This window comes from Neodiprion lecontei, chromosome 1 (genome assembly GCF_021901455.1).
Source record: "Neodiprion lecontei isolate iyNeoLeco1 chromosome 1, iyNeoLeco1.1, whole genome shotgun sequence".
Taxonomy (NCBI): domain Eukaryota; kingdom Metazoa; phylum Arthropoda; class Insecta; order Hymenoptera; family Diprionidae; genus Neodiprion; species Neodiprion lecontei.
Genome location: NC_060260.1, coordinates 282,221 through 295,566, shown reverse-complemented (window position 1 = coordinate 295,566; position 13,346 = coordinate 282,221). Strand labels below are relative to the sequence as shown.

Below are 13,346 nucleotides of genomic sequence, written 5' to 3'. Positions count from 1 at the left end.
CTGTATTGTCGGTCAAAAGTTTCTTGGATCCGCCACTGGAGTCGGGCGCTACAAGCGGGCAGTAACGACGCGAGCTGGACTTCAAATTTTTCATTCGAGCTCTAGACACGGTGACGACCAGAAGTGCTCGGGACAAGTAAGTTGATTTCGGTTTCCAAGGAACAGCGACACGTGTGTACACGCCAGATTGTAAAGAATTGTGAACTTCAGAATAAGTGAGTATTTGGACAAGATTGAAAAATATCTGTGACTGGATGCTTTCCATTTACTGACTCAAATCGACTTGTGTCGCTATTTCTGGTGTAACCGGCCAATCTGGGCAAAGGAATACACTAGAAATAGCGACACAAGTCGACTTGAGTCAGTAAATGGAAAGCACCCCATGTAGTTCAGACTCGCGGCATTTTGCTGTTCCGTCGGTACGCATTTTCATGAACGACTTTTTCCGCTTAGGACGAGGCGCTGTCGCGTCAATTTGTCTTTGCCCCTCTAGGGAATTTTCAGTGCTGCTAGCTAATTTCGGAACGCACCCTATATGTGAATGGGGCGCATCCAAGCTCGGCGCAATTAGGCGCGCGACGGCACTATGGACGGCACAGGGACACTACCGGAGCCTCAGTACAGAAGTTTTCTACTGTTTTAGGTTTACTCAAATACTGCCCCCAACGAGACTGCATTTCCCGGCGTATTTTTGTCGATGTTCCACTACCTCTGCAGCCTCTGCGGCCCGTTACCTGTGTCTCTGTCCATCTCTGTCACTGATCCGAATACTCTCTGTTACACCCATCTAACTCATCGAGCGTATTCACACTGTCGCATTGTTGACGTTGACTGTGGATGTTTGATATACAGATATTCCGAGTCAACGTTGTGATGAGTTTTGGTTTTTTGCTAAGGGAGAAGAAATTATTGAGTTTTTTCGCACTTCCAGTGAATTCACGGTAATCAATGTCTGCACTTGTCTGTCATTGAGGGACGCAGCCACAGAGCATTGTATGGACAGCAACAAGCTGATAATGATAATTGAATTATTGCCAGTGAACATTACGCAACCCACGGTTGTTGGTTGGTGGCGTCGGCCAAGTGTAGACCGCAGGACGCAGTGAATAGTTGACGCTGGTCGTCACCTCACGCCTCGACTGGGTACTGTTGGAACATATTTTTTTTTCTTTCTCTTATCTGTTCGACTTGAAATCTGTGAACTTTCAAGTTATTTTTCAATCGTTCTACGGCTGTATAATTGGCAAAAAGAAAACATCAAAATGAATCGGGTAATGAAACTATTCAAGAGCAAAGAGACCCGCGACTATTTTATGAGGTTAGATAATCCGTGATTAAACGTGTATTACAGCATGCTCATGCATGCAGGTGTGTAAATACATACCTGCATACATAGAGCGTGGCATTATGGCATGTGTGTATACATATACGTAGCGTACATACTTGAACAGCACAATAAAATCAAATTTCCACAATTGTTTAACCAATTTTCAGCACCCATTTCTGGGGGCCCATTGCCAATTGGCTTATTCCAATCGCTGCTATCGCTGATATTCAGAGAGATCCAAAAATTATAAGTGGCAAAATGACACTGGGTGAGTTGATAAATAATTGGGGAGTCTTGTATAATCTTGCAAATTTATTCCTTATCAGCCTCTTTGAGGAAGAAATAACTAGTTTGGTCAGACACGTGCACAAGAGGTTTATTAATCTATGCATTTACTTGTTCTATCGCTTTATTTACAGCGTTATGTTTGTATTCTGCAATGTTTATGAGATTTGCGATCAAGGTCCAGCCACGTAACATGCTCCTGTTTGCCTGTCACTTTGTCAACGAAGGTGCCCAACTCACACAGGGAGCTCGTTTTATAAACTATCATTACAGAGAGAAGAAGAAAGAAGAATAACTTGATTGGATCAAGAGTAACACAACAACCTGGAATATGCTCGGTTGCCAAGTGAATCATCATATGCATGGCATACATAATGTAAAATGGTAGATTCTCCACAATTTCTTGCCATTCGGGTTCCGAAGACAAAACTTTCACAGTAATTATGAAATCACAGGCTCTATTTATATTTCAATCAGGCTAATTTTGCTGCATCATGCTCATACCTGATGCTGCTACATCCGGGTGTCGTAAAAAAAAAAGCATTGATAAACAGTGGCTCAACAGAGAAATTAGTGTACAAGAAATCAGGGCGACTCTATTGTATCAGTTTTTCTTGAATAAGAAAAGCCTTTACAGTACTGTATCAACTTAAAATCTCACGTCAGATATTTTTAAATGTTTCCAAATCGGAGAGAATTCGATTTTTACGTTGCTAAATAGTTTTTCTATGTGTTACAATTCCTTTGACTTTACCATGCATACCTCAACATCTTTTCTTCAAATAATTCATTCCTTCAACAGTAGTGATGCTCCAGAGGTTTTTTTTTACAGTCACTATTAAAGCTTCTGAAAAGAAATGACCACAATTATAAATCTATTTTTGTGATAGCAGTGTAGAGGCAAGTTTATAGAAGCTTCGAAAAATCTGGTGGTGAGGTATTTCTCTGTGCTCCACAAATACAGTTTTAAAGTTTGTAAAGTGTTCAATTCCCGTGTTTAGACCAGCCAAAGTGTAATGGTAGTAAAATTTAGCAAGTTCTGCTCAGGAATAAAAATTTTATGTACGAAACAGTAAACAAACGCCTCCTGTTGCATCGATCTCAACAGCGCAATTATTTCCCACAAAAATATTGTTTCAATTTTTGGTTCCAAATTACTTCCAAATTACTTCCTGAGATCTGTAGAAATTGAAAAACTACTTAGCACAGAACTCTAACTCTGAGGCCCACCTATGTGCAAAATTTGGAAAACCTTTCAACCTGACCGATTTTCCTGACATGGAATAGCCCGTAGGTACATCTACAGAGGTGGTTTCTGACTGATTCAAGACGATTGGTATAGTCTGCTACGATTCCTTTATGGCCTTGAATCGATCAAAATCCACCTCTGTCAGTTTACAGTTCATTCCATTTAGGCACAGCTTATAGGTCAGTCATTGAAGTCAATTTACTTATAATTTTCAATAATCTCAACTGTGAATTCGCTTCTGATATTTATACATCAATCTTTATAACATAGTTCTACACCTGAACCGAATAGACAAACTGTATATATGCATATAGTAAGTAGTACGCTATTGGGAGCACACAATTTGTAGATATGACTGGATGTAAATCATAATCTGAAATTCTTACAGGATATACCAATGTAAATATTGATGGGGCAGATGCAATCATGTAATTCAGAGTAAGTCAAAGAAATATATGAAGAAATTGTACAGTTCAACGGAGGGTACTGCTATTATTGCAATTCAGTTTGCACGTTTCTGATTATCTGTCAGTACAAAATGCTGTCATCACACTAATAGCTTTTAGCATATACTGATAAAAATAAATTGGTATCATTGTAGAGTGAATACAATAATGACAATAGAGAAAAGTATGCTATACTCCTGTACGAATCTCACTGTGTAAAATTTTGGGGTTTAAAATACCAAAATGATTTTTCACTGCCAGTGGGAATACAACTTTCAGCACTTTAGTCTAACAATCGCTTTAAAAAAAAAACCATGTGCTCCAAAGTATTCAGTGTGGCAAGTATTTTTAAAGCCCATAAATAGCAAGTCAATTGGCTTGATGTTTCGTAAATTACATGAGGTTTTCTCCTTAAAAATTATCTGAGGCGTTTGATCTGATTTGCAGTAATGTGCAGAACAGTTTTGTTATGCAAGAATATTGTGAATGTTGATAAAGACACAAGGTACGAATATCAATTACCAGTTGGGGCTGCAGTAAAAAAAAAAAAAAAAAAGGGGGGGGAGAAGCAAAATACTATGACTTCCCTTTATATCTGCGGTGCTCACCCGAACCTCGATATTTTTTTTTAATGAAGAGTTTTATACCTAGAACCCCAAATAAAATTGATGAATATTGAAGAAAGCTAATACTTTTATAGAATTATAAATATATATCTATCCTGCGTCATCCTATTTGAAAGAAGTTTGGCACGTTTGGCTGTTAACTCTGACTGTCAGCTTTAGCCTCATTCTTGGCTAGCGATCTGAACTTCCCAAATTTCTGACAAGTGTTTCAATTGCAAGAGAAAATGCATAAATTTTTAACGGAAATTTCGGGCAAATTGTTGGGTAATTCTTGCACTTATAGGGAATGATTTTGTGCTATCTGAGATTTGTGCGGTGTGAAATTGCCGTGCATTGTCCTCGCAGTAAAAAAGTATCAGCTTTTTGGAACACGGCGAAATACGGTTCAATCGAGGATTGAGGCTTTTTTCAGACCACGAAAAAAATTAAGGCCAGGCCCAACGTGTTAGTTATATTGTGTAAATGTTAATTTTCTTAAAATTTTATCCATCTTTTTTCAACTTTTTATGTTTCGCTTTTGAATACCCACTTTTAGATTTATCAAACGCGATCTTCAATAGATGTATTAGATTTAACGAAGAATTGTATATATATGAATATGTATGACAAATGTCCGTATCCTTACGTAAAAATACCCTCAAGTTGGGTCTGAATTCTTACCCCCAATTCATAGATAATGCTACATTCCCGCAAGAAAAAACGTCAGGAGTCACGAATTCACCGCCAAGTTGAGGGTTTTGAGGACTTTTTCTGTAAGGGTGGCATATATGGCGCGACGCTTCGTGAATACATAGGTATAAGTATACACCCCATGCCCAGGAGCTTCGAGCCAGGCATTCGGCGCTTTGCGATTCGCAGTTCGTGAAGAAGCAGGACATAAGAATCTGTTTTTTGAAGTTGAAGGTACGTACTGAATATGGATGGTTGCGCTGAGTGTAACTCAAGGTTTGAAGATAATCTCATTGTCTGCGAAAAGTTTGCTACTGTATTTGGAATCATAGCGTACGAAATAATATCTTTGACAAGATTTGATTAATCGTATCTCCCTTCGGGTTCTCGCATAATGTATACGCAGTGACGGGTTTTATTTCGCTTTTATATTGTACACGTAATACGTACATGCATGTATGTATATACATACGTACAAACATACGTATTGTACATATATGGAAATTGCCTATGTAACAGACATTTTCCGTTTCTCAGATTTTCTGAATGCTGTAGCAACGCGTAAGTTTTGTTTTCACAACAGAACTTTGCTTGGCTCTTCGTTGTTCGAGATGCAGTTTCTTGTTTAGCTAGAAATTAAATTGGTTCAACTAATTTACGTGAGTGAAAAGAAGTCTAAAATCGACGAACCTTATTTGGATTCTGTTTGGCTGATCAACGATACTTCGATTCAGAGATTCAAAAGTTCAAACTCTCGGACGTTTTTACAAGAGCTACATCACAAGCATAAGTGAGTGAAAACCGTATCGATCATTTTCATTTCTCGAGTCGATACTGTATCCTCTGTGTATGTATACTTATTCCGATTTGTGCCATTATTTGCATAAAAGGCCAAGGCAATAACAATGTTGTTGAACAAAAATTTCAATTAGCTTCGTATTTTTCCGTGTGGAAATTTGTGATAAACTAAATTTGCATGAGTCGAACACACAACTGAGGGTTAATTACTATTATGACGCAACCCTTCTCCAGATATACCCATGCAGTAAGTTGAATTGAAAAGCCCAGCAAAAAATGTCGGTTAACTTTAATTACTTAAATATTATTGTCAGTGAAATATCGGGATAATGCATCGTGTTTGAACCTTAGTACCATACGTGGCCATGGTTTAATCATTTTGTAACCAATCACTTACATATGAACGAGAACGTGGCGGTAAATGATACTTTGATCAGCTTTAATAACTTTTAGCATTCGGTTATAAACAATTGAATATTAAAAAGGTCCGTTTAGTATTATCTGCAAAGTATGTTTCAGCAGTTAAGTCAATATTGGTCAGAGTGGTCTTTACGACAATAGAAACAAGTAAAACATTACAAGTATGGTCACAGATGGTGCAGTATAGCCACAAACGGTGTCTACCCGCGTAGGAATTAATAATTAATAACTTGAAAAATCGGGTAAAACTTTTTATTTTCCACTTTTTAAAAAAATTATTATACTACCTTGTATCAAATGTGTATACGATAATTAAAACATTCAATCGTTAATAGTAGAGGGTGGGCTAAAAATACCGGACGGATTTAAAAAGTGAATAAATTTCGAACGCGTTCACTCATATTCAAAAACTTTTTATACTCAAAATTAGAAGCATTACCCTTTCATTTCGCGTTTGAAAATTGGACAAAGATTCATTCCTTGCAGAGATACACGCTTTTGAAAAACAGGTTATGAAGAAGTCGCTGGCAGGAACAATGAAAAAAAACAGTATTAAAGAATGTTCAACTTACATCGATATTACAAGAAACGTTTCATGTTATGTAAATAGAATCTAGGAGAATTACTAAATTGCCAGAGTCAAACTTCGAATCACAATTTAAAATGGGAACTGACAATAAGTTGAACATTCTGTAATGTCAATTTTCTTCGAAACGAAAGGTTTATTCTTTTAATTTCGAGCAAAGAAAAGTTTTGGAAAATCGGTAGACTCAATCGAATTGTATTCACGTTTAAATATGGTTTGATTTTTTGTTTGACCCACCCTGTATATACATCTTGTAAAAAGTTCAAAAATATTTCCCAGTGGTTAGTCGTTTCGACAGTAGTCATTTCGATACTTGATATATATACCTATATATATTTACCCTGCAACGTGCTGCACTGTGAAATTTGCCATATATTTTATCCGGGTTCTTGGCCGACGATATGTACAGACTGTCAATGATCCGTTCCTACCATTTCCTGGTACATTCTGTCTCTCAGATGAAGTATTGAATTGCTTAGCGGGCAATCGGAGTGCCGGAATACATTTGACTGAGGATTAGTGCTGAGTTTAGCTGAGCCTAGAGGGTATTGCACTTTTCTGCAATTATTGACTTCATTAATAAATCGATAAATGCAGAGTATTGGAATCAACTCTGCAACCGTTCGATATATCACTAAAACTTGTCTAATATTGACAATTTTCACTATATTCATTCAACGCACCATGCAGACTTGACTTTTTACGTCTCTTGCTTCCCGGTTTTTATACTAGTGCAACTCAAAGTAGACTACATCGTACAAATCAAAGGCGCTATTCTATAAATCGGGAGTATTGGATTAAAGAGGCTAGTGAAATGAAAATTCCTTCAATGTTTGTTGTAACGTGTAAGAGGGAATTACAATATTACAGTCAACATATTATAGTTATAATACTAGAGTGGACGAAAGTTGAAAGTATTTCCGATAATAAAAGTTTAATATCTTTATTACGAATAATTTGTTCGTTTCGAGATTCAGATTTGAAATGCAAATAGAAATACCTGTAATAAACGAGTTTACGTATAAATTAAACAAAATTGAAAAAAGAGATTCACTTCTTGGTTAAGATTATTTATAGCAATCTTTCGAGCATTTCTGAAAACTATTTATAATATCAGTCGAGTAATTGCTATAATTGCTTGCAATAACACAAAGTTGCAAATCGAACCACGTATCATAATTCTGTATGATTATGTTCTTACAAAGGTATGGACGGATTATACTATTCAGATCTGTAACTTATCTTTAAAATTCCTTGCCATAATACGATGTTGCAAGTCCAACTATGTACTATAATTTCGTATATGTATTTTCTTACGAAGCTACGGACGGATTACACTATTCAGATCCATAATATAGGTACAAAAGAATATAAATTGAAATTAAATTTACAAATAGCGGTCTTATCTGTGGTGCAGTCTATAAAACAGACCAATTACTGTGAGAAGCAGTAGCCAACTTGCATGGATCGAAGTAGCACCTGCTAGACGACACTTGAACATGTCGTACCTGCAATCAGAAACTCATGTTAATGTAAATCTTTGCAAATTTTATATTTTTCTTTGTACCGTCGATAAGATGCATGCCGCTTACCTGGTTTCCTTATCATTTCCAATATTGTTAAATTCTGCTTCTACCAGCTGTCCGTCATAATACGTTATCAGATCCTCAAATGGATATTCGTATCCTTGTTTACACTCGCATTTATAGCCTCCGGTGTCAAAACCGCGGCCGAGAAGCGGAACACACTGAAATATTTTCAATCGGTATTCAAACAAGTACCTCACTGCGTAGTTATATCCCAGATGGAAAAAATTTTATCTAACAAAATTAAGTTAGCGCCTCGAACATATGATGCTCTTGCTGGACTAAGAGTATACTTCTTCCGAGCTATTGGTTTTAACAATCATTAGATTCATCAAAATGTAAATTCTATCAACAGAGTTTATTTATTTGCCATTGAATTGAAAAAGTCAATGCCAGAATATAAAACTGCAGTCCTCTAGAGGCAGAAACAGTGTGTCCAAAAGGAACATGAGAAAGACTTACGTATGATGTTTTCCTGTCACATTTATGTGTGCCTTTGAAGGCATTGGGAATGTAGAATTTATCATCACATTGGTTAATATCCAGCTGAAGCAAGTCCATGGTAACAGCCACAACACCCCTGTAAGTATCTCAATATTAAATACAACGTTTTCTTCCTTCCTCTTTTATCATTGAACCGGTTCTATAGCCAGACTATCTCACACTAGATTTACATACACAGACTTAGAGCCTATCCATATATATTCCATACTCACTTGAATTCCAGTTTGTCTTTCAAGCTATCCCAGCCGAAAAACGGTGATGCATAGGTGATTACCCATTTCTTCACTTTGCCGTTACAATCGAAATAGGGAGCGGTCCAATGGCCATGTTTCAGGTTTGCTGCCCTGTACAAACACACCCGAGCCATCCCCGTACATTAGAATAAATTAAACATAAGAGATGAAGGTGACCCTTCTCCTGAATCATAATCTTCTTAGTTCCCATTCTTTACTCAAGCCTGCCTCAGAAGCATTGGCAATAATTGCTCGAAAGTTTTACAAGCACAAGAGACGCTATATTTTTAGATCTAATTGTATATCAATTTGTTTTTTCTTCAACATTTTCGATCACTACCTTTGAAACTGGCAAACAATTTTGGGCAATAAAATTCTAAGTCAAGCCAGGCTGAATATCAAATTGGATATCAGAAAAGTGGTCAGCAGGTACTTCTGTTTTCTAAATCATTCTATTTATGAATCCTTAGACTTTTGAAATGAACTGCCAGACTAATAAGATCGACTCTGCTATTTCCTCACCTGTAAAAGTTAGGGTAGTGTTCGTATTTTTTCAGATACTCTCCTGTCTCATTGAATCGAATCTTGATCTTCATGTGATATTGTTCCAGCTCTTCAAAGTTGGCTGCCCAGCGTTGTTTAAGAAATTTGAACCAAGGCTTATTTGTGTAAACTTCGTCTGTAATTATTCAGGAATACGTGAATAGGTTATTATTCATTCAATAATTTTTCAACTCTCATATTGTGTAAGTATCCGCCTAAACGGCTTAAATTTTATCAGAAAGTTGGCGGATTCGAAGAGTCTTTTGTACCCAGCAATGTTAGCTAGGTTTTAATCCTCCGCAGATAACCCAGACATGAGGCTCAATCAACGCGCTAGCATACTTCACCCGTGCCCCAAAAGAATCAGATGACTATGTGTCTGTGGTTAACAACCCCTGCTGTAAATGTATTATATTGATTAGCCGCACTTTTTTAATACCTGTGTTATTCAGCCTCGCCAGATCCTCGACTTTGACCTTTCCAGTATTAAGCGTGTTCTTGTACACATAAGGAGCGAAGAAGGTTCGATTAGTAAATTTGTTACGTTCCCAATAAGTACCAGCTGACCAAATTTTGGTGTCTCCTAGCACCATAGCTAAAGTTTCGCCAATCATTTGATCTTCAGTCAAGGGACGATCTGCCACCCTCTTGCCAGAATAAACTTCCTTAGGGTCTGATACTTGGAGAAATGCACTGATGAAGTTAGCTAACCTAGCTGCCATCTTTGCTTCATTCTCAAAGAATTCTTCTGCTTTAAAGCTGATGTCTCCATGCAAATTCAAATCGTGTTGAGTAAAACTGAAAATGAAGGATCAATGACTTGAGTATGTGTACAAGTATATTTAATATAATTCATTACTGAGATTTTCAATTATGAGATATTGAACGGATACATACTTCTTACAGGTCTTTGGATTGACACTGCGAATGAATTTTAAAGCCTGGTCAATATTCATTTTTTCAGTGTGCAGTGAAGCCGGGCCAGTTGTATAATTTCGATACTCATAAAATCTTTCAAGGTATTTTTCTTTCATATATGGCGTTGCCTTCTCCCATTGTACAGGCATTTTTTGAACCCCTGGACAGTTTTTATGAATTACCAGTATATAGCGTTACACAAACTAAAAAATGTATAATGGTGAAGCTTATTAGATATTTACATACATCCAATCTTGGTACAATCAAATCCGTTGTAATACTGCTCCGAGGTAGCCCTCTCAACTATTTCACCAAGATAAGGTCTTCTTACTACAGTCGGCAATCTAGACCCAGGCTTACATCGGCATTGATAGCCACCTCTCCTGAAGCCCCATCCATGTAGCGGTTCACACTGAAAATTAGACACAAATTATTTAGTGACATTCAGTGATGGATAGCTTCACACTTTGACTGGAAAATAGGTGAAGAGGACTATTCCTCTGTAAGTTCTTCTGAACTTACACTGGGCTACAGGTTAAATGAACAGCTCTACGTGAGTAATAATCTGCACGTACATACCTCAGTAGTTTCTTTTTTACACCTTGCTGTGTCTACAAATCTGTTTGGACCATTATTTCCTTGGCCCTTCGGACATTGATTTATATCTATCCTTTCAAAATCCATTTCAAGAACCGCAATTGCGGTGTATCTGGAGAAAGTAATATCATCAAAAACTGATTAGTTCTGCATACATTTCATTGTAAATCTGTTTTACATTGTTCTTAGATAAGCTTTTATCGATGGTGGAAAGTAGTGTTTCTTGTGTGTGATGTGTTGTGTCAAGAAATTCATTTCTTGCGAATAATTATTTGCTTGAAAAGCATTTCATTTATTCCTCATAATAATAGATGTAGCGTTGACTTTGTAATTACTGATTACAGTAATCACGATGACCTACTTCTGTTTCCAGCGCTATATATTAAAAATGGCAAATAACAACAGGCTGTGATCATTTTATTAAATAATCACAGAATCAAAACAAGGTTAACCGGAGGTTGAGATAAGCACATCACTTCCCTCAGATGGTTAAATAGCATTACATATAGATTATAAGTAGTATCTAGTTATCAGTCTAAGGAAAGTAGTGGCCCCACTTTTGTTATTTTCGTGGAAAGTGCGCATAAAATAGGGGTTTCTTGACAAGGGTAAAGTGCCAACGAATGAAACTCACACGAGTCAAGAAATCTGTACATGCGCACATGCAAAAACTACACAATATTCTCATCTTGTTCAACCATATGGACTTCTTGACTCGTGTGAGTCAATTAGACTTTTAAGCACTGTAGTACTCATAAAAACTACAAAGTAATGGAGTTGTTGACGGAGGTAATGTAGAAAATATGACATGTGCTTGTAAGTCATTCTTACGTTGGATATTCAATATGCCTGAACTGCGTATGCCTGGGGTAAATATCAACAATGGGTACAACCGCGGCCACCAGCCAACGATTTGACCGGCCACAATCAAAATACGGCCGAGTCCATTTCACTGGCCCGGGATATTCATCGGCACCTAAAACCAATTCGATTTCAATCATAAAACAATGCGTGCATATTTTCGACAAGTCGGACAATTTATTTTTAAACGAATATTTGTACCTCGGGGGCCATGAAACGTGAAAGTCTCGTTAGTGTTATTTGCATATCTAATTTCCACCTGGTAGGTAGTTTTTGTATCATGTCTTCTGTCAACATTGTCTGGAAGCCATTTTTTGTACCTGCAACAACGAATCTTGTGGTAAAATCAAAGGTCAAAAGATATGGGCTGTGTATCGGAAAGGGTTGTTCACCATTCGTTTATTCGATAATAATCGGTGGTATAATCATGGCTGAGACTGTCGGCCGGAAAAGCACCGAGATCTTGAACAGTGAAGGTATTTCTGGTCGAAATTCGCTCAAGATGAATCGGGTCGTTGAAATCGTCAGCTCTGAAAGTTCTCGGAGCGAATCTGGGCATAGTTTTATTGAAGAATCCTCGATAGGATGGGGAGTATGAGGTATTAGGAGCAAAGTAAATTGCCGAGGCATTGATATACGGATTAGCGGATACGTCTGCTACGGTTGACAAGAAGTAGTACATCATTCCTGGATCGTACGTGTCGTTTATCGCGGGTCGTATGAAACGCGACTGCAGTATGTAACTCCAGTAAAACGATCTGCTCAGTGCCATATTCTGCAGGTGAAGCAAAGCTGTTCTGTTTGGGAATACTGGGTTTATGTTAATGTCCTTAATGTCCGGTAAATGCGATACCGCATCTTCAGGAAGGTACAAATCTCCGACATGCTGAATCGGACAGTTTTCTATGGTAACCTGATCCATTCGCCGACGAATTTCGTCAAACTCATCGCGCACCTGCCATTCGTACTGCCCGACAACGCCCAACAGTGACGGGCACGCGATCAAAAACGTCGCCCACACTACCGTCAACCACATTTTATGATTCTACACCGAAACGCTGTACGATTTTAGTTACGTCTGTTTCTTTTATATTCTTATTTTTATTGTCTCTCGTTACTGAAAATAATGACACTATTACTACTATGTATTCAACTCTTGATAAACGTAATAATACGTAAAATTTATTCTACGTCTTCGACATAATCTAATGCCAGATTCCTCATATCATCACCACAATCAACCAACGACCAATATTTAATTTACTTCGATGCCAGCGTATACATTTTACACGGAAAATCTTCCCAAGCCCGTGAAATTAACGTCCGCACGACGATACGTAAACGGACGGACTACACTGGCTGATCTGACAACTGTAGGGGTGGGGGAGTGATTACGACTACGCCAGAAACACGACGACGCGCCTAAGCCGCTACTAACGGCAGAAGCAACAGGATGCAACCCGGGCCCTTCCCGCGCCTTTTCAACTTACAACCACTTGTACAGCTATAGTTAACGCGGTTCACGTCGGTTCACGTCCACTATACAGCAGGAATTTAATTTCGCATAAGTATAGTTGGGAAAAGCTGATCTACTCATCGCACTGATGTACACATTATTTATATGTCAGTGACTCATCGTCGATGGCATAGACTGGTCATTGGCATTAATATAACATATTTGCAGCTGGTGCAGTTCGT

The 13,346-nt window shown here is 37.8% G+C and overlaps 2 protein-coding genes across 2 annotated transcripts; one reads left to right on the top strand and one right to left on the bottom strand.

Annotated features, from left to right (window-relative positions):
• The first annotated feature begins 741 nt into the window (after positions 1-741).
• Positions 742-3,894, top strand: LOC107220617 (mitochondrial pyruvate carrier 1). Its single transcript, XM_015659285.2, has 3 exons — positions 742-1,318; positions 1,495-1,595; positions 1,747-3,894. The coding sequence occupies exons 1-3, from the start codon at positions 1,263-1,265 to the stop codon at positions 1,905-1,907; spliced, it is 318 nt and encodes a 105-aa protein (XP_015514771.1). The 5' UTR covers positions 742-1,262; the 3' UTR covers positions 1,908-3,894.
• A 3,566-nt stretch (positions 3,895-7,460) lies between these two features.
• Positions 7,461-13,032, bottom strand: LOC107220742. Its single transcript, XM_015659458.2, has 12 exons — positions 12,041-13,032; positions 11,850-11,968; positions 11,619-11,763; positions 10,770-10,899; positions 10,437-10,602; positions 10,170-10,350; positions 9,712-10,070; positions 9,252-9,408; positions 8,709-8,840; positions 8,455-8,572; positions 7,999-8,153; positions 7,461-7,914 (listed from the first exon to the last, which is right to left on the bottom strand). Exons 1-12 carry the CDS (start codon positions 12,682-12,684, stop codon positions 7,809-7,811), a joined length of 2,412 nt encoding a protein of 803 aa, XP_015514944.1. The 5' UTR covers positions 12,685-13,032; the 3' UTR covers positions 7,461-7,808.
• Positions 13,033-13,346: the final 314 nt, after the last annotated feature.

What these genes read in the sequence shown, in the direction of transcription:
- LOC107220742 (XM_015659458.2), bottom strand. Translation starts at nt 12,684, where the DNA reads ATGTGGTTGACGGTAGTGTGGGCGACGTTTTTGATCGCGTGCCCGTCA. An exon ending in GTAAAAAAGAAACTACTGAG is followed by an intron (nt 10,603 to 10,769) that starts GTATGTACGTGC and finishes TCTAATTTTCAG; the next exon opens with TGTGAACCGCTACATGGATG. An exon ending in AATCCAAAGACCTGTAAGAA is followed by an intron (nt 10,071 to 10,169) that starts GTATGTATCCGT and finishes CTTCATTTTCAG; the next exon opens with TTTTACTCAACACGATTTGA.
- LOC107220617 (XM_015659285.2), top strand. Translation starts at nt 1,263, where the DNA reads ATGAATCGGGTAATGAAACTATTCAAGAGCAAAGAGACCCGCGACTAT. An exon ending in ACCCGCGACTATTTTATGAG is followed by an intron (nt 1,319 to 1,494) that starts GTTAGATAATCC and finishes ACCAATTTTCAG; the next exon opens with CACCCATTTCTGGGGGCCCA. An exon ending in AAGTGGCAAAATGACACTGG is followed by an intron (nt 1,596 to 1,746) that starts GTGAGTTGATAA and finishes CTTTATTTACAG; the next exon opens with CGTTATGTTTGTATTCTGCA.